Source organism: Athalia rosae, chromosome 1 (assembly GCF_917208135.1).
Source record: "Athalia rosae chromosome 1, iyAthRosa1.1, whole genome shotgun sequence".
In the NCBI taxonomy this organism is placed as follows: Eukaryota; Metazoa; Arthropoda; class Insecta; order Hymenoptera; family Athaliidae; genus Athalia; species Athalia rosae.
This window is the reverse complement of record NC_064026.1, coordinates 9,704,848-9,723,304: the sequence shown is the minus strand read 5'-3', so window position 1 is coordinate 9,723,304 and position 18,457 is coordinate 9,704,848. Positions and strand designations below refer to the sequence as shown.

Here is an 18,457-nt window from a genome sequence, read left to right as displayed (position 1 = left end):
CGACAGCGGCTTGATTTCACAGCGCTTCAAATAGAAAGTGATAGATGTATGTACCACTTGAGGTTGTGTGCGTTGTGAGTGATTGTGCTTTCAGCTTTGCGTACTATAATCGTGATGTTTACGATTGTACCGAATGGGCTTATAATTTCCTGCTAGAAATATTACGCGGTGGCGTCGTTTTTTTTTTTTTCTTTTCAAACAATTATCTGAAGCGCTTGCTAAATTTCAAAGACTGTGGTAAAGTTGTATTATGCGTAAGTTAAGCACGAAAAATAAGCGGGGGAAGTCTGAAACCAGCAGCGAAGGTGATAATAACGAGGAAAATGGCGTCAGCGTTCAACCCCCCGGGAACGAAGCGTCCTCCGATCTTGAGCGTCCAAAGACTCAAGAGAAAACCAAAAGGAGCCGTAGGTCCCACCAACAAACCGATAGTGACGTCGAAGTCACGACAGAAACGAAAAATGATGACGAGAATGGAAGCTCTATCAAAAAACGAAGGAAAAAATCACAGCAGCCAACCACATCTGAAAGCATATCAGACAACGCAGAATACGAAGTACGCGCTGTAGGAAAAGCCTGTATTTTACTCTCATCATTAACGTTTTGTTGTGAAAATTTTTTTTTCGCTCGACCAAATTTCATCGAACAAACGCTAACATTTTTCAAATCAGTGTGATGGGGCTAGGTGGTTAGCCCTTTCACTGACGATCGGAGTCTGGAATTGAAATTGATTTTTCTTTACTACTTAAATCCGATTTTAGCTCATTATCAAGCTGAACTTTTTTAAAGGATCGTTCACAGCTGTCAAGCAATGGTTACCTAGAGTTGTGGGTACTTGGAACTGAATGTTTAAATCTGAAAACATCAATAAGTTAGTGCTTCCATAAATCACAATCTTAATATGAAACACCGCGATTAGTATTATAGCTGTATGCAATTTCTAATTTTATAATCCAGTTCTATGCTGCAAAAATTTCTGAGCCTTGCGTTCAGATTACAAATTTTTTATCATGACAAACTTCAAGTACAAGTCTTCTGATGGTACTATCTTGTGGTGGAAAGAACTGGCTATTATTGATCTTAGGATCCATTATTCTATTTGTTTTTGGGTATACCTTCATTCTTAATACAATTCTTTAAACAAGGCAACTTGTGCGAGGTGAATGCTAAACTGAAGCTAGTCAGATATCCTGTTGTAGGGTTTCTGATCCTTGACTAACAAATTTGTAAAGTTCATTTGCAATTGGCGAAGTATACATTTATTCGGAATTGTATATAAACATAGGTTCTGAAGATTGTGGGTCAGCGAACTATAAAAGGACGCCGACAATTCCTGGTTCAGTGGGTGGGTTATGATGAAAATGATAATACTTGGGAAGATGAAAACAATCTGGACTGTTTAGAGTTAATACAGGAATATTTAGCAGAAGTTGATGACACTTCTGACAAATCTCCCAAAATATCTAAAGTATCTAAAGATCGCAAAAAAGGCACTAAAGACCAAACATCTAAGTCAGGAAGCCAATCAACACGTGAGTTTACAGAGGATATTCATGTAAATTTCTAATTTCTAACAGCTATTGCATGATTTTGCCTCATTGCCTATCCGTGTCGCTTGCTGAGCTTTGAAGTTTTTAACTTGAACGTGTTTGATAAAAACCAGTTTGCTAAAATATCTGTTCTTTAGCCACCTCTCCAATAAAAAAAAACCAATCTGGTCGCTCGAAGGCATCTGACAAAGAATCCAAGATCTCAGAAAAGAGTAAAGAAAACAATGAGCAGATAGGTGAAGCAGAGGATGAAGCAGAGGATACAGAAGAAACCAAAGAATTTGAGGTCGAAAAAATTATTGAAGTTCATTTCGACAAGAAAAATAAAAAACGAGATTTCTTGATACATTGGAAGGGCTTCAGTACAACCGAGGACTCTTGGGAACCAGAGGAAAATCTCAATTGTCCAGAACTGATAGCAAAATTCATGAACAAGGTAGAGGCAGCCAAACAAACTGAATTACGAGAGCTACGAACAAACCCTGCTCATACGAAGAGATATACCCTGATGTCGCACGATTCTGGGAGAAGAATTTCCCGCCGCAATGTGAACAAACAACGGTGAGTCACATATTCTAAAATCACTTGAATGTGTTCGAGGGCCTATTATGGTGCTGCACCATAATTTACCAGATAATAACCAATTTGATAATCAACTTAACAACCTCCGTTTTTTATCTCATAATTATGCAGTATTGCCTAGTTCGGAGATTTTCTACAATACACCTAAGTCTACTTAATATTTCTTGTTTTTATTTAACCATAAACTGTAAACTATTGTAAGCAGCTTTGCAGTTTTACTTGACATCAAACAACTATATTCTAAAATTGAACGGGAATAATTCATTTTGGTGTGCTTAGTGATGAAATCAAAAATGTTCATGACAACGTCATCTGAGTTAGAAAATACAACCGGACTAAAAGTGAACCTGCACTGCTCGATCGGGATGGGTGTCTATTTAATAATATTTTTCTCTATGAGTTCGTTGCCGTATGAGCTTACCGACGTTCATGGCTTGATGGATTTCACCAAGCATATCTTGCACACCTCGATTTGTCAGCTTTACAGCACTTGACTAATGAAAAATAATTCTCGATTTCTTACAAGCTTGACCTTACAATTTCTTGCCAATTGAATATCGACACTACAATAAAAATGAATGTTCATGTCTATATATATTTACTCTTCTTGTCATAACAACGAAACTATTGTGAAGTAATTTCTTATTAGACTTCTCACAAAGACGATGTTAGGAATTGGATTTATATGTTGGTTGCTTTCCACATGCTGCATTGCAGTATTGTTTTCTTTCAGACCGAAATAAATGTGAAGCATTTCTTTGGTACATAATTTTGCTTTGCATACACATACTTGTGGGTCAGTTGAAGTAACTTTCTTTATGTTGTGTTGAATAATTCATTTCATTACTAAACATCTGATACCAAGATTCACTCACTTAAGGCATTACCAAGTTTAGATGATTTTAAAGATTGCAAAAATCATTCAGGAATAGAAGTTGAAATAGCTTAAATATTACTTTATGAAATTCTTTTGAGAAAATTTGGATAGTTGAACTTACAGGCTTACATGATTGTTATTGACCCTCTGCGATGGAATTCAATTGTATGGCATCTGTTAATGTTTATTTGTATTTAGATATAAAAAGAATCTGAGTGTGAGTGGCATTAAGTAAAAGTGAAAATAATAATTCTGAGTACAAGTATACAACTATGGCACAGGGTTAATAAATTTTGTTAGTTCGACAATATACAAATGAAGACTTTACAAACCTTTTTTTACAGTGCAACATACCATCAGTGCGACGAATAAAAGGCAAAACAAGATATATCATTGTTCACATTACATAAGAGGACTATTCATTGGATTTGTTTTTTTTTAAGAATATTTTAAAAAGAGTGTTGATATAAAACGTAACTGGTGGAAATGAGAACAAAAAAATTATGATTTCCTACTATTGCTCTATGAATAGTGCAACGAGTATTTTCTTTGAAGATTGCACAATAATGGCTAGTACTCCCAAACACAAGCTGCTAAAATAATTGCAATCGATTTCAATGATGTTCTGTGTTTCCACTTTTATATCATAAGGACACATATTTAATGTTGTTCTAGAAACTAGAGCATAAAGTGTATTTATCATCAGTAATTGCATCAAGTGCATCCGTACTTGTTTCAATGCAAATTCGCCTGTTTAGATTATGGCAGTGCTTGCCTTTGCTTGAAGGTTGAATTGAAATAGAAATTAAGTTCCAATATTTGTTATTCTTCGATTATTCTTCATAAATATTGCTATGTGTGTAAAATTTTCAGATATGATAAGATTTGATATGATCTTTGATATCATTTATGTATTATTTAAAACGATATACGTTTTTAAACATACATACCTACTCATGATAAAGTATCTAGTATATCTTTTGGCGAATTTTGTCTTCTGGTTCGAACATAGGTTCGTTAATTATTTTCAATTACAATTCTGAACACAACAGACCATGCGTAGCATAAGTAATAAGATAAGTTTGCAAATATCTTATAGACGTAGACATTGCATTTTACACTGATTGTGAGTAAAATAATTGGAGTAATAAAATAGATGCTGATACATGGTATTCACATTACAATGTATGCAGGTAACAATAAATAATATTAGAAGAGCATAAATAGTTAGTAATTAGAAATTAGATTAAGTTAAGTATAAAAATTAAAAAACAAAAAATTAAAGAAATATATGACAAATTTATTACATGATACGAAAACCTGAATAATACGTGCATATTTATAGTAACTTCCTCTCACCTCCAGCAATAAATGAAAATAATCGAATATTTTAATATGTTGGTATCATGTTGTTATTTCTGTAGTGGTGGTTACTTTAGTAGCCAAAATCTTTTCAAGGTAGATTAGTGATTTGAAGTATTGATATTTCGTTGATATTATTTCCTGGGTTTCCCTGGTGTGATTTTGTAACAAGATGTAAGAAGGATTATAATGTATAATCAATGTGTACAGACATTTGGGATAGTTTTGTACAGTTTGATATGGATGAAGGTTTTCCATGCGTAGTGAATCTCACTCAATAGAACCTATTAAAGACTTTGGAACAGGAATCAGTATCCATTGTGAATCCCTAACATATTACGCTGTATTACTAGATATTATAGAACATTACACTACGAGACAACAATGAGAGTGTATTGTCAACAGAACTATATTGGTAATTTTATCCTAGTTTGTTTTGAATTCAAATTTGGCCGGACGTCCCTACCAAAGAGCATCCTCTTTGGCGTCGCGTCGACATGGAGCCAATGTAAACTATTTCATAGGCGTCATGAAGTTCACCATTTTTCCCGCTTGTGGCTCGCGGCCATCTCGTGACTATGGAGTTGGAGAACTAGAGACATCACCCTACCTGACCCTAGCCACTGACCCTATCTCGCCAAACTGCTGCGGGAGGGAAAGTCTTGAGTAATGTTAGTTGAAACCTGCGTGAGAGATGCTGCCGTCATAATGTGAGTGTTTAAAACGTGCCTCGTGTGCATAAAGAAACGGTGTTTCAACTGGATGATGGCATCCGTGTTATCCGGGAAAGGATACATGGATGCAGCAAACAATCAAAAGGGTGTCGGTAAGTATAATAATTGAAAATATTTCAACCTTCTCATGCATTGCACCGCTATCTTGATCAGCAGCATCTGTCTGTAATGACAGCGCGTCGGGTATATCTCGCTGGGGAAGGAGATTTCATATATGTATTCGCCAAAGGCGACAATCCCTCGGGTCTAGGCATCTACGGCAATTATAAATAAATATCCACTTACCACGTATATATGCGTGTTGTATGTTCAACAATTTGGGGCTCTTTATCCATCCTACATCCAAACCTCTAACTGGAGCCTGAAGCTCTAAATTCATTTGAACAAACCAACAACTTAATTATCATAAAATTGTTAGGATTTAGAGTTTTATTTCGCTAGATCTCGTTTCTCACATTGTTCAAGCTGAACATCGGGGCTTAATTTAATGTGATTGCATATTTCCAGCTGCCCCTGGGGCTGGCAGCAGCCCTGCGATTGACAAGGGAAAAGAATGGCAGATGGAGCTTCTCATGGAAAAACTTCGATCTAAAGCTTCATCTTTCAAGTCCTTTGTTGAAATTGCAAAGAATCTTCGCATGGCTATGTTGGTAGGTCAAGCATGGATCCTTTATCATGCCAAAAATAATCATGTAATCTTTAATGTATGCAAATTATTTGCAGGATAAACGATTTGCCCTAGACAGTGTGGAAAAGAACCAACTACAAAAATGTCTGGATACTTTGCAACATTCCATAAAAGTCACTTCTCTACAATCTATGGTTGAGCGTTTGGAGAGCCTAACCAGGCAGCTAGGGTAGGGATATTCTTGGTCAATGAAAATTATATCTTGATTAAAGTAACGTAACTTTTTTGTTTTCTTCAACCTCGTGCTCATCATGCTTTTTGTGCTTATATACAGGCTCCACTTTAGGCCAGGGCCGACTGGTACAGAACTATTCATATCTTCCGATATGTTTTATCTGGAAGTTGTAGTAGAATCCACTGGTGTGGTTAAAGATGTGAAAATTCATCATGAAGGAAAAAACGAACAGCAGGTGTGAATTTAATTACAACCTCATTTTATTTTGACAGTGTGGTAACAATGGGTTCTGTTCAATAGAGTTGTGAAGAGCTGGTTGCCTGCCTCTCTCGGGGAGATTTTGTTGATTTTACTGCTCAGCTTGAGGGGCTTGCCTCAATTTATCAGCTAAACGCTGAAAAGAAAGTGAAATGTAAAGCCTTCAGTGCCCTGCAATCACTTGAAGCTGACTTGGGAATTCTGGCTCAGCTACAAACGTTTATGAAAGAACCATTCAATCTCGTGCACAAAAGCCCAGTTGGGATCTTGGAGAGGCGAAAAGGAGGACATGCCATGAAACTCACGTATTTTGTATCCCCGTATGACTTGATTGATCAGGATAGTCGCAGTTGTGATATCCTGAACTGCGAAACGATTATCATGCGGAAAATCGGTCATTCTGTCACAGTTTGTATGGAAGGATCGACTGCACATAAACTACCAACATCTAGCATTATAACAGTTAATCGAAGCCCTACTGGAAAGAGGTGAAAATTTCTTCAAACATTATATCGAATCGTTTCAGGTCAATGATGTTGGCTTTTTGTTAATCACTCCATAAACATTCTAGCACTCCATCATATGCGCCGCTAACTGGTACAAATTCGTCAATGTTACCAGCGTGTTTCATCTTGAAACTGGCAAAAAAAATGCCAATGTGCCTAGAATTATTACGCAGAATTCAGAAAGTGACGGAACTAGAATGTGGGGATATCTCATCTCCACATCCATTACTAAGTCTGGTAGTACAACATGCAAGTGATGGCCAACTGGATTGTCACAATAACAGGGGGCTCTTTGTGGTGAGTCCCGGATGGTTCATTGTATATGATCAAGCATAACATAACGCAATGCGGCGCTGATCATAAAATATCGGTTCATACTTGGTTTCAGACTCTGCCAGATCAGCAGCACTGCTATTTCATGACAGAAAACCGGAGCATGGAAGGGGTGCTGGTTAGCAGTATTCCATTCACCCATCCTGCTCACGTACCTCAAATCCTTGTATATCTTCGGCAGCAAGCACTTTTCAATTCGTTACTTGCTAGTTGCGTCAGACCAATGGCACGACAGGATCCAGAACATACAGTTATGTTTGAAGTCAGTGCTTTATCTTGGCAACATCTATCAGTCAGCCTTGAACATCCGTTTGAAGAAACAATGGCGACTGCGGAACTTGACTTATCGGATATATCTTCTCTAAAGTGTAAACTTTACGGAGTTAGTATGAGTAACAGTGAATCCTCTTCAGAACTTGCTGGAAAAGTGCTGCAAAGATGCTTGAGCATTCCGGTAACTATGAGAACTTTGATTAAAACTTGGGAGGGTAGGAATTCTACTAATTCAAATTCTATGGGAAGCAACGGAGGTAATTATAACGTAAATTTGGGACCTGGTAGAGACCAGAATGGGCATAATGGCTCCGGAATGCCAGATTTCAACAACGGTGACGTAAAGATTAAACAAGAACCTGGATTAAACGGCAATGGAGGTATCGGTAGGCAACAATCGTCACAGCAGTCTTTTTTAGAAGCCGGAACGGAGAATAGTATCGGTTTTCCGTCTTTTTCCGGCAATTCCGATACAACCACAGCTATGTTAAATCCTCTACAATTAGGGGCACTTCTTGGTCAAGCCAAGAACTCAGCGGGACTGATTAACCCACTTGTTGACAAACAGTCTAAAAAGGCACGCAAAAGAAAAGCTGTCGATGGACTTTGGAGAAGCCCCAAGAGGAAAGGGGAAGAGATGGGTGAAATACTGTTGGAAAGCTCTAGTTCGGATTCCACACCCTTAGGCACACCCACAAGCAGAGACAATCCAAATGAGTTGAGAACTCCCACACCGACATCGGCAGCCAGTATAACAAGCGGTCTCGATTTGTCTAATCTCGACCCTGCTGATATATTAGGGACTGACAAGAGTTCGGACTATGATATGGAAAATGAAACTGAAATTATGGAAGTTCACGATTTGCAAGACGTTGAAGAATTGCTGAAACGAGAAAGAAAATCCAAAAAGCGGGAAGATAAGAAGAGCCCAAACATTTTTGAGGACAATAAAAATCTCGTACCACCATCTGTTAGTATAACGCCTATTTCCAGCAGTGGAATTCCGCAATCGTCCAATTATAATTCTGTATTGACAGGCATGGGGCTTGAAAGGCGACCAGGCATTGAGATTATACCTATAGCTTCGTCTCCACAAACTAGCCTTCCTAGCTCTATCACCATCACTCCGATTGCTGGTCCAGCTTCAAAAAACTTAACAGATGAGCGTAGGGACAGGAAGAGTTCGAAAAACAAGACCGACGACAAAAATAAGCTTGAAAAAAAAAGGAAAAGGAAGAAAGAGGATAGTCCTATGGGACCACCTGACAAATTACCGCTGAAGCCTGACCCTTTGTCGAAACCTGTTTCGGTGAGTATTAAACCTACCGAATCTCCTCCAAACCTGACAACAAGACCTTCATCACCTGCAGCTACGCTCAGAAAATTTAGTCCATCTCCTACGCATACTAGTCCGTTAGCTCTCGTTGGAAAATCCAGTCCCACCCTGAAACAACCTGTTAACAAACCAATACAAAGTCCGAAACATTCACCTGTTTACAATAGCCCTAAACATACGACGATACCAGCGAGCGTCAGCCCCAAGCACGGCACTTCATCGCCAAAACATGGGAGTTCAGCCAGCGCTGGAAAGCCTAGCATGTCAGCTTTGAAGTCTGCTGCTAATTCACCATCAAGTAAAAGTAGCGAAGGCATGCCTAAAGCAAAGTCTTCCAACAAAGACTCCAACAGAGATAAGGAGAGAAAACCTTCATCTCTGGCTTTTGGTGGGTCGGGTCACCAGAGTCCCAAAATGAAATCGTCTAGCACTAAACTAAAACAACTGGATTTAAATCCTAGTGCTGAGACACCTTCTTCTCTATCAAGCAGTGGGGGCAGTACGCCTCCCTCTGGTGGCTCGGATATTGGAAAATCTGCTACTGCTCAACAGCAAGCGCGAAATCGTAAAGGTTCACTTAGCGCAGTCATCGATAAACTGAAAAATGCTCAGCATTGCACCGATGATGGAAACGGTGGGTCTAAGGGAAGTCAAAAAGATCGTGCTAGTTCCACCAAAGTTGGAGAAGGTAAAAGCGGGAGCAAAACACCTGTAGATACCAAAAATCCAGCTGAATACATGGTTAAGCACAGCTCCGATGGGATGAAAATCACAATCAACAAAACTCGAACAAAGGATTCCAAGTCAAGTCCTAATATCAAGTCATCGTCGGGAACTTCCTCCAGTTCGGGAAGTGGGTCACCAAAAACTCACACTGGTTTAAAGCCAGGGGTTAATTCAGGTCCAGCATCTAAAAAACCACAGCAACAAGTTTCTCCAAAGCTACTCAGTAGTTCGGGCTCTGGGAACAGTGGGAATAAAGCAAATACTACCAGTCAAAAAGTGCCTTCTGCTCAAAAGTCTACCTCTGGATCTAGCTCCAGTAGTGGTTTACCAACAAAAGGTATTTCTACAAAGTCCTCTGGTTCTCCGAAAATGAACAGTTCTGGTGCGACTGATTTGAGTCGAAACAGAGACAAGCCCAGGCCACCAAAGTCTGGCGAAAAAAATATATTTGGTTCTAAAAGCTCTGATATCAAGAAAACCTCTAGTCCCTCTGCCCTACGGGAAGAGAGCGAGAGTGAAAGAGCATTCAAACTCTTGGCAGCGCATGCCTCAATGACAAATTTACCCAATTTACCACCTCAACTAGTTGTCGAGGGACTTATGAAACAACTAGATACAAAATTTCAAATACCGAAGTTATCTGCTCGTACTAATACGGATGTAGAAAAAAAGCCCATAGACAAATTAACAATAACAGATACTAGTAACAATAGAACTGATGTTAATAAACTTTTAGATAGCCTATCTACTAAATCTGAATCTACAAAAGTTCAAGCCGTTTCTTTGACTAATGCAAAGCCTCCAGATGATAGGAGAGAGGTTCAATCCAAACCAGACAACTTATCAACAGCTTCAGTGTCAATCACTCTCGGAAACAGCAGCCCTAGCTTGATTATGCCACCTCCAACTGCCAGTCCCCACGATTCCGACGTTCCCACTAATTTATCCATGCAGCCAGCAGATACAGAATCTCGAGAAACGAAGGAGGCTCCTAGCAGCAGACCATCTCAATTCCTCAATTGCGTTCCACTAAATGCCAGCAAAGATGAAGTTGTACCAAAGATAGAGCCCATATCCGCACCAAAATCATATCCGCTGGCAAACAGTGGTGCAGAAAGCCTTAATTTGAGTACTAAGCCAGCAGATGCTGCACTAAATAAGTACAAGGAAGAGAAAAAGCCTCCGAGTATCTCCGTAGATACTTCTACCAAGCCCCCATCTTCTTCTCAAGAAGCTGCGGAAATGCTGCTTGATTTCTCTACTCCAAAAGAAGTACCTAAGCTAACTACTGTTCCCGAGAGAGCCATGGCTCAAGCTGCCCCTGTTAGAAGGAATACTCCACCACCTCCACCTCCGACTTTTCCCCCAAGTCCATCGGTAAGTGTTCATATTGTAAAAAGTCCAGCACCTTCTCCTAGAGTAGTACCACCTTCTCCACATTCTGCGTCTCCTTGTATTACCGATGACGAATTAATGGATGAAGCACTTGTTGGGATAGGTAAATGAAGGTTACTTAAAACTTAGCTACTTAATTCCAACGATTTTCTGACTCAGATTAACGAGAAGCATGTATATAGGCGAGCCCTCATCTTGCACTTCAAAAATACTTATGTATCGAGTATTGAGTTCCTACAATATATGTTCGGTCAATTTACTCGTGCATTTTGATACTTTTGATGTCTAAGAATGATGCGCTCTCCTTTCAAATAATCTGTGGCCAAAGTGCACTTCTAGTTGTTAATTTTGGAAAGTTGCCTTTTATATTTGGATTCTGCATTTGGGACACAGAATTTATAAACCTTGTAGACAATCATTTCAGAGTTTAGCTTGCGTTAAGAAATCAAGTACTGATGTAATATGGAACTGATTATTTCACGTCCAATAGTCCTTTCACGTAGCTTGACAAATGGTTGTCAGACAATACAATTTCAAAAACCTAAATGTCTTACTTACCACTATATAGTTTCCAATCGAAATTGGCAACAGATATCTATCAGGTATTACGATTGGACGGAATTTTATTAATTCTTTTAATTTGTAGCTAAGGTAATGAGTCACAAATCGAAACGATTATAGTTATAGGTAATCAGTGCTGCCATAGGGGAGTTAACTGTGTATCGAAGATTAAGAAGGTATTGTATTCTAATGGGGAATCTAAGCGACTGGTACAAACGTAATATTTTCAAGATATATGACACGAGTGAAGTGATAATGTAAACCATACTAGGTTGATTGGGCCACATATTCCTCATGATTTATAATATAAAATTTAGCAATGCTGAATTGTACAGTATATGAATAATCATAATCAGGAAAATGAAAAAGGAAAAAAGTCTTCGTGTTGACCGACATGTGGAGAGATATCTTGTTATTATATGTGTACTGAAAAAAAGCAAATAATAACTTAGTTTTTAATCTTTATTTATTTCTTTTTGCTCATTTCTGCATTAACGGTTCATCGCATAGAAAATATTAATGTCCTAACTGATGATTAATAATTCATGTTGCGCATAATTTGTAAATACAAGACAGTAAAATTCATGAGTAATGTTAATAGTTATATATTTTCATTTGGACGTTATGTTTTTGAAGTTCAGTTCTCTTAAGTACTACCAGTAGGCTCGCTTATTTAATTGTAAGTAATATTCTAAAAGGTGTCTCTCCTATATAATTGTTTTCTATTTTTTTTTTTTTTTTTTTTATTTTAATACTGTACCATGTGAAGGATCACGAATTATACAGTATCTCGTAAATTAATTTGTATAGAAAAAGAGGTTCTATTGTATTATCATTGAGTATAAGGAAGTGTATGTAAGACTTGATAATAAATGTTCTTGTTAAGACTTATTTCTTCTAAAAAAGGGGTTTCGTTTAATTTATGTTCATGTACACCTATAACTTTATATTATTTTATATAAATGAAACATAAAAACAGGTAGGATAATTGCATTCGGAATTGAAAATTGTTGAATTTTAATTAATTTATTCGTAAAACATAACAGCTTTTCCTGAATATAAATATAAACTGTTACGTTGTTTTTATTATCGAGAAATCCATACCTACGCGTTTAAATAACGACATTCTGTGGATGATTCTATTTAAAACGGAAGAAACAGCAACCACATTAATACCATCACAAACTAAAAATTACTAATCTGACTTCGAACTCAATGACTTTCTTAACGATTATTTGAAGTATACGAAACCGATTGATTAACAATCAAATCACAATCAGAGAACAGTATCTTCAATCAGAGATCAATTTATTGAATATTTCAATATTGCTGGCAATGAGGAAGCTACAGACAGCTAGACTTTAGATAAGCAAAGCTCGATTCTATATACTCTATTTATTATGACTATGTTAAATTGTGACAGGTCCAACTCCTAGGTATTATTAAATCCAAATATTTATCTGGATGAGCTGGGCAATTAATTCTTGCATAAAATTCCATTGAATATAAACTTAAGTTGACTCCAACCCCTAGGCACAGCGTTAACCATATGAAAACGTTACCACCTGCCTTTTCAATTTTTCGTGAGAGAAAAACGAAACTTAAACTTACACCAGCGAAGGATACGAATAACGCTGGGTAGAAAAATCTGAATGCAAATGCTAGAATGTATTCGTGAAAAATCGCTGATACCGTAAATACCGTCAATGTTGAGATAATCTTGTTACCTCGCGTCACCAATTCGTACATGTCTTTATAGATGTAACTGTACAACCAATCGTGTATCACTATGTTCCACGTTCGAAAATATACACTATAGGATGTCGCGTTCCACCAGTCCTGAAAATTTATTATTACTCATAATGACTAAAATACACTGTCATACTGAAAATATTTCAGTTATCCTTCGAAACCGTCGTGGTCCCTTCAGAATTATTGTTCGATTTCATTCCACGATTAATCCATACGACTAACTTAGTTTTTAAGGAAAACTGCAATATTTTATATCTCACAGTCAAAATATGAAACATGAAGTCTTGTAATCTTGTCTATTCGAAGAGAAACACATAAAACCAATGAATACCTTGTAGAACATTCTGTCAGCGAATCGAAGAAGTTCCGCAGACGCGTTCATCCAAGAATGAAGAAGGCAATAAAATGCACTAAGGAAAGCCAAAATTGCGGGCATCATTGTGCCGCATATGCTGAGCACTAATGTTCCAGGTTCTAATGGATTCGTACCGAATTGTTTGAATACCGGTATCAAAAGTCTCTCAAATAAGAACACTACGGCAAAAACTACTATAATAACTTCCGTGTAGTGCCAAAGAACAAAACGCCATCGAATTACGTTCGTCCTGAAAAACATAAGATGGAAAAACAAGAAATTAGGAATAGTTTGGGCGAAAAAACTGCAGTTATTGTATAAAATAATTAATCTAAAATTACCGCGGGTAACTATCTCGATATATTAAAGTGGGACAGAATAAAAAATACAAGAACTTTGAAAATTCCGGACAGGTAGTTTCCCCGTTTTTTTCTGTGTGTGGTTTGAAGTTAAGAGTACGTGGGGCGGCACTTCTGACGAATGCATGTATCTTCATCATCAGCCGCACCTGTTGACAAACATAAATAATTTCCAAAAACCTCTCCAACTTTTGTCTCTGCATCGTTTTTTTTTCGATCAACGTATCATTTGTCATATTTGTAATCGATAACGTGTGTGGGGCATATGATTATATTGCCTGACAGTATATTTGACAGTATATTATACGTGTGTATTAATTTTGAAAAAAGAGAATGTTTGATAAATACTATCGTCAAATTAAAAATGACGGGTCAAAGAGTAGCCATGATAAGATATTTTTTTTAATAACAAAATTTATATGGGTGATAACTAAACCTGTTCCATTAGTATTATCAAACTAGAAGCTGGAGGTAGATCCTCTTCAAGTAATGCTTTTACTGGAAACACAATGAATGAAATCTGGTATGCAATTAAACTGATCAACCATCCATAATCCCAGATTTTTAGTTTCATTGCTGAAAAAATTAGAGGAAATAAGAATTAAAAATTACATCTATAATTATAACAAGAAATATTGAACATTACACGTATACATAACGTACAGCCTGGTGATATTTGGACGCGTTGATTCGCCCAGAAACTGAATGCGAGGTAAACTCCTAAAGATGTAAGCATCATTCCCAACCATATACAAAACACTTTGTTTAATTTACCAAAACCGATCATTATCGTGTTTACTCCCAAGTTAGTTCTGTAAGACAAACGTATTATCTTCAATTAAATTCAAACAATGGAGATAATAGATTATGCGCATCAATCGATAGAGTCTTTATTATTTCACTCACGAGCCGGTATCTACGATGTCGTAAACTGCAGTATTGATGAAAAGAATTATAAAGATAACAATGAATATATGATAAATTGCTCTGATATGTTTGATCTTGAATAGATCGGTTAGTGGGGAATTTCTGCTTAAGAATTCTTTTTCCGGTAGGGAACCTGGCTTTGATGACTTTCTATGAAATCAAAAAGAAACATACACAAGTATAGAAATTATTGCATTACATACTTGAATAAAAAATATCTACCGTAAGAAACAATACATACTTGAAAATATTTATAATAAGAAAGAATCCAAACTCACTTCTTATTATTGGTTTTACTAGATTCATCGAATAGATCGTTTATCAATTTTTCAGGTTGTACTTTTTCCAATTGTTCCATCACTTCGGATATCATTTCTTTCACTTGATGACTGACTTGTTCTGTAAGATCTTTCTCCATTTGCTAAACATGATTAATGAAAAAAAACTAATTATAAAAAATTTACTTTTAGCAAATGAACACATCATGCCGGTCTATTTTTTGAAATGTTCTCGCATAAGCGTAACACGCTTTGTCCGAAGAACACACGTATCAAACTATCAGACATCGTGAATAAAATCTTGTGGTTGAAACTCGTTTCGTATTTTTACATTTTCAACATATATGTAGGTAGTATGATGTATAGGATACATAAGTAAGGGTCGAGTGAACCCAAGTTAAGTCATGATCTATCGTGATTTTATTTTTCTAGCTTTTTTGTTTCTAGCCCATTGAACATCCTACAAATGCTGATAACGTAACTACGATAGGCTGATTCAGATGAACTCAAGACTGAGAATGTATCGTTTAAAGTCCGACGCTGTAAGTGTAATGACTGTGCACTAAAAAATACACAATAAAAAATTGCGATCTAGCTAATGATCATTGTTGACCCCATACGAGGTGAAAACATTTCTATAATGGAAGTATTTTTAGTCTTCTGTATGTTTCATTCAACACTGTCTACAACTCACAAGTAATGTCATGTGAACACTCAACATAGAAATACTACAAGCCCTATTCTAGCTTGGTATCGGGGTAATTAATTAATAAAAGAAAAAAAGAAAGATGCCGATTATAACTAAATATTTAAAACCAACCTGCAGTCGGTTACGTATTTTATCCATCGACATACTTCTGCCAAGTATTTCATCTTCGGATTTCGAACGATCCGAGGAAAGATCGGTATTGGAATTATTTTCAAACGATAATTTCTCCTGGGAACCGTCTTTCACTAAACAGGAAGTATCACAATCGTAAAATAGCGTACTATATATTTATAATCTTCTATACTCTAGTATTAACAAAATATAACATATATATAGGTATAAACCAGATAATTTCATTGCAAGTATGCCTTATGTACTTCATACAATTGAATAAGTGGATATTATATACATAAGCGATTACGTCTGGTATATAGACACTATATGGGTTTATAAACCTGTACAAAAATCGAGGGGAAATTATTGTCAAATTATCTTACCACCATTGTTGTTTTGCAGAATATCTTCGATTTGTGCATTTTTTTTTGAATTATTACGCAGATAGGGAACTTCGTCCCCATTAACAACGGCCGCATTTGTTTCCATTGCGATATATCTCCCGTTGGTTTAAAAACAACAAATAACAAACTTTTTAACAATTTAACGTGAGCACATTATAAGTATAGTTCCTCCTTTTCCCTTCACGACATCCAAGATAGTAGGTAAATAATCAAGTCGGCGAGCTCAGATAGCGTGTGAGAACGATTGACGCGGGTCGAAGAGATTAGATCACTTGATCAACGTTCAGAATTATGTGAGAAACCAGAGGGAACATTGGCGTTGAGACTGATTGGTCGCGGGTGCAATCGAGGAGCAAAAGCTAAACTAAACTGATTCAGAGTCTTCAGATTGAATTATGTTAGGTTCATGATTCCCCGCTCACCTCCTACGTAGTATACCTATACTCACTCTCCAGTCCATCTCCTTCTCCTCCTCGTCTTGATACTTGTCCCCAACTCACATGTCGATATACTCCTACCAGAAAACTTAACAATGAGTCTAATTTATATCACAGGACATACGTCTATACATGTCGAGTCCTTTGATGAAGGGATTATAATGATGTAGGATCAGGCCAATGGTCAATTCGTTCTTCAACTAAACACATCATCGGACGGAAAAATTATTCATCTGTTCCTGTGATGAAAGGGGAGGAGTTTTTGTCACTATATATTCTTAAATATTAGAATGGGTGCATGATTAATATAAATTAAAAGCAACACTGACTGAAAATTATATGCTTGTTCACCGCAAACATATCTTGTTGTGCCGTGCAGGGAATTTCAATCGGCGCGTTTCCCTGCAGTGGTCATCTTTTACCTGGAACAATTATGATATTACACATACGAATACTTGAAAACGTATTGCATACGTGGGAATGTAGATTGTGATAGTCGAATGACGAAACATTATAGTATTCGCTGACCGCATCGAAGAGTAACGATACAGATTCTTAGAATGTTAACATCCTCATTAGACTCATGGATATCCGACAGTTTTTCTGTCCTCCATTTATCACTTTTGATTGTAAGTACATGTGTTTCCTAATCTGCTTGGTATCAATAATGCGTAAATATAAATTCTCAAGTGTACACTTGAGGTAGTGAAATATTTACATTCAGTAATATTCGCGTACAATGTTTTTTTTTTTCTGGATTGTTATTGGCACCAAGTGTTAGATAGTCCACTAATTATTGGCGTCATTACTCATTGGCATATATCATGCAATTTCTTAAACTTATCAGTACATAAAACGAGCAATCCGGATTTTCGTCTTAAATATTTTTATAACCGAGTTACAGAGTAATACTTAATTTAATACAGGTCAATGGCGTGCAAGGCAATGATTGAATTAAAAAAAATGATTCAAATCCATGTACAAGATGTTTCATTTTATACGGTGCTCAAAATATTTCATTTAATTGTAAAGAGCATTTAGGTAATCAAGTATCGTTCAAAGTGGTACAATTCTATCAGGACGAAAAAATTACACCGTATATATGCATACTTGTGCGGTACTTCATCACAAGTATACAGACAAATCTTTGGTCATGCAAACGACAGCAGAAATTTAACGACGATATAATCATATCTTAATGCAATTAAAATGAAAGCAAAAATATGATAATTACAAGACGCGGTCAGTGAGAAACGACCCCTGTATATTGCGTGAGATTACTTTGGCAATTAAACATTCACACTATTTTGATACATTTTATCTTTAGTCGATTATTGGATGCTTCGTACATACATATGTACTACTACTAAAGATCTACTACTCAAAATCATTGAAACGCATTAGACCCAATGAACTTCACTTTAACATCAGATAATGGTTGCAACAATAGTTATGTGTTGGAATATTTTTAAAGAACAGACTGAAAAGAGTACCGGTAAGAATATCGGCTAGATAACACATTGTATTTGATACCAGAACGAAAAAGAGTTCTCAGGATTAGGTGTTGTCAATTAATCTTCATATCTCTGTTCATCTTGTTATCTCCTTGGCTAACTTCATTGAAAATTGTAAAAAAAAAGTTCGAATTCAGATTCAAATGAAAAGAAAATTGAATCGGATATTGTGAATGTACGAACTTCTTCCGCTGATTTGTCTTCGTTTAGCTACAGATCCTTCGAAATATCGACAAATGTATTTGGTAAGAG

General features: G+C 36.7%; 3 protein-coding genes across 3 annotated transcripts; 2 read left to right on the top strand and 1 right to left on the bottom strand.

The window, feature by feature from the left end:
• The first annotated feature begins 43 nt into the window (after positions 1 to 43).
• Positions 44 to 4,679, top strand: LOC105685093 (heterochromatin protein 1-like). The gene is made up of 4 exons (XM_012398936.3): positions 44 to 556; positions 1,286 to 1,532; positions 1,688 to 2,111; positions 3,354 to 4,679. The coding sequence occupies exons 1-4, from the start codon at positions 251 to 253 to the stop codon at positions 3,379 to 3,381; spliced, it is 1,005 nt and encodes a 334-aa protein (XP_012254359.2). The 5' UTR covers positions 44 to 250; the 3' UTR covers positions 3,382 to 4,679.
• Positions 4,680 to 4,815: 136 nt separating this feature from the next.
• Positions 4,816 to 12,128, top strand: LOC105685070 (mediator of RNA polymerase II transcription subunit 1). The gene is made up of 7 exons (XM_012398891.3): positions 4,816 to 5,197; positions 5,613 to 5,755; positions 5,829 to 5,962; positions 6,068 to 6,203; positions 6,269 to 6,714; positions 6,798 to 7,029; positions 7,121 to 12,128. Exons 1-7 carry the CDS (start codon positions 5,134 to 5,136, stop codon positions 10,904 to 10,906), a joined length of 4,941 nt encoding a protein of 1,646 aa, XP_012254314.2. The 5' UTR covers positions 4,816 to 5,133; the 3' UTR covers positions 10,907 to 12,128.
• LOC105685071 (sterol O-acyltransferase 1) lies at positions 12,082 to 16,732 on the bottom strand. The gene is made up of 9 exons (XM_012398892.3): positions 16,234 to 16,732; positions 15,848 to 15,981; positions 15,028 to 15,170; positions 14,729 to 14,899; positions 14,486 to 14,634; positions 14,259 to 14,398; positions 13,805 to 13,971; positions 13,440 to 13,713; positions 12,082 to 13,195 (listed from the first exon to the last, which is right to left on the bottom strand). Exons 1-9 carry the CDS (start codon positions 16,337 to 16,339, stop codon positions 12,761 to 12,763), a joined length of 1,719 nt encoding a protein of 572 aa, XP_012254315.2. The 5' UTR covers positions 16,340 to 16,732; the 3' UTR covers positions 12,082 to 12,760.
• Positions 16,733 to 18,457: the final 1,725 nt, after the last annotated feature.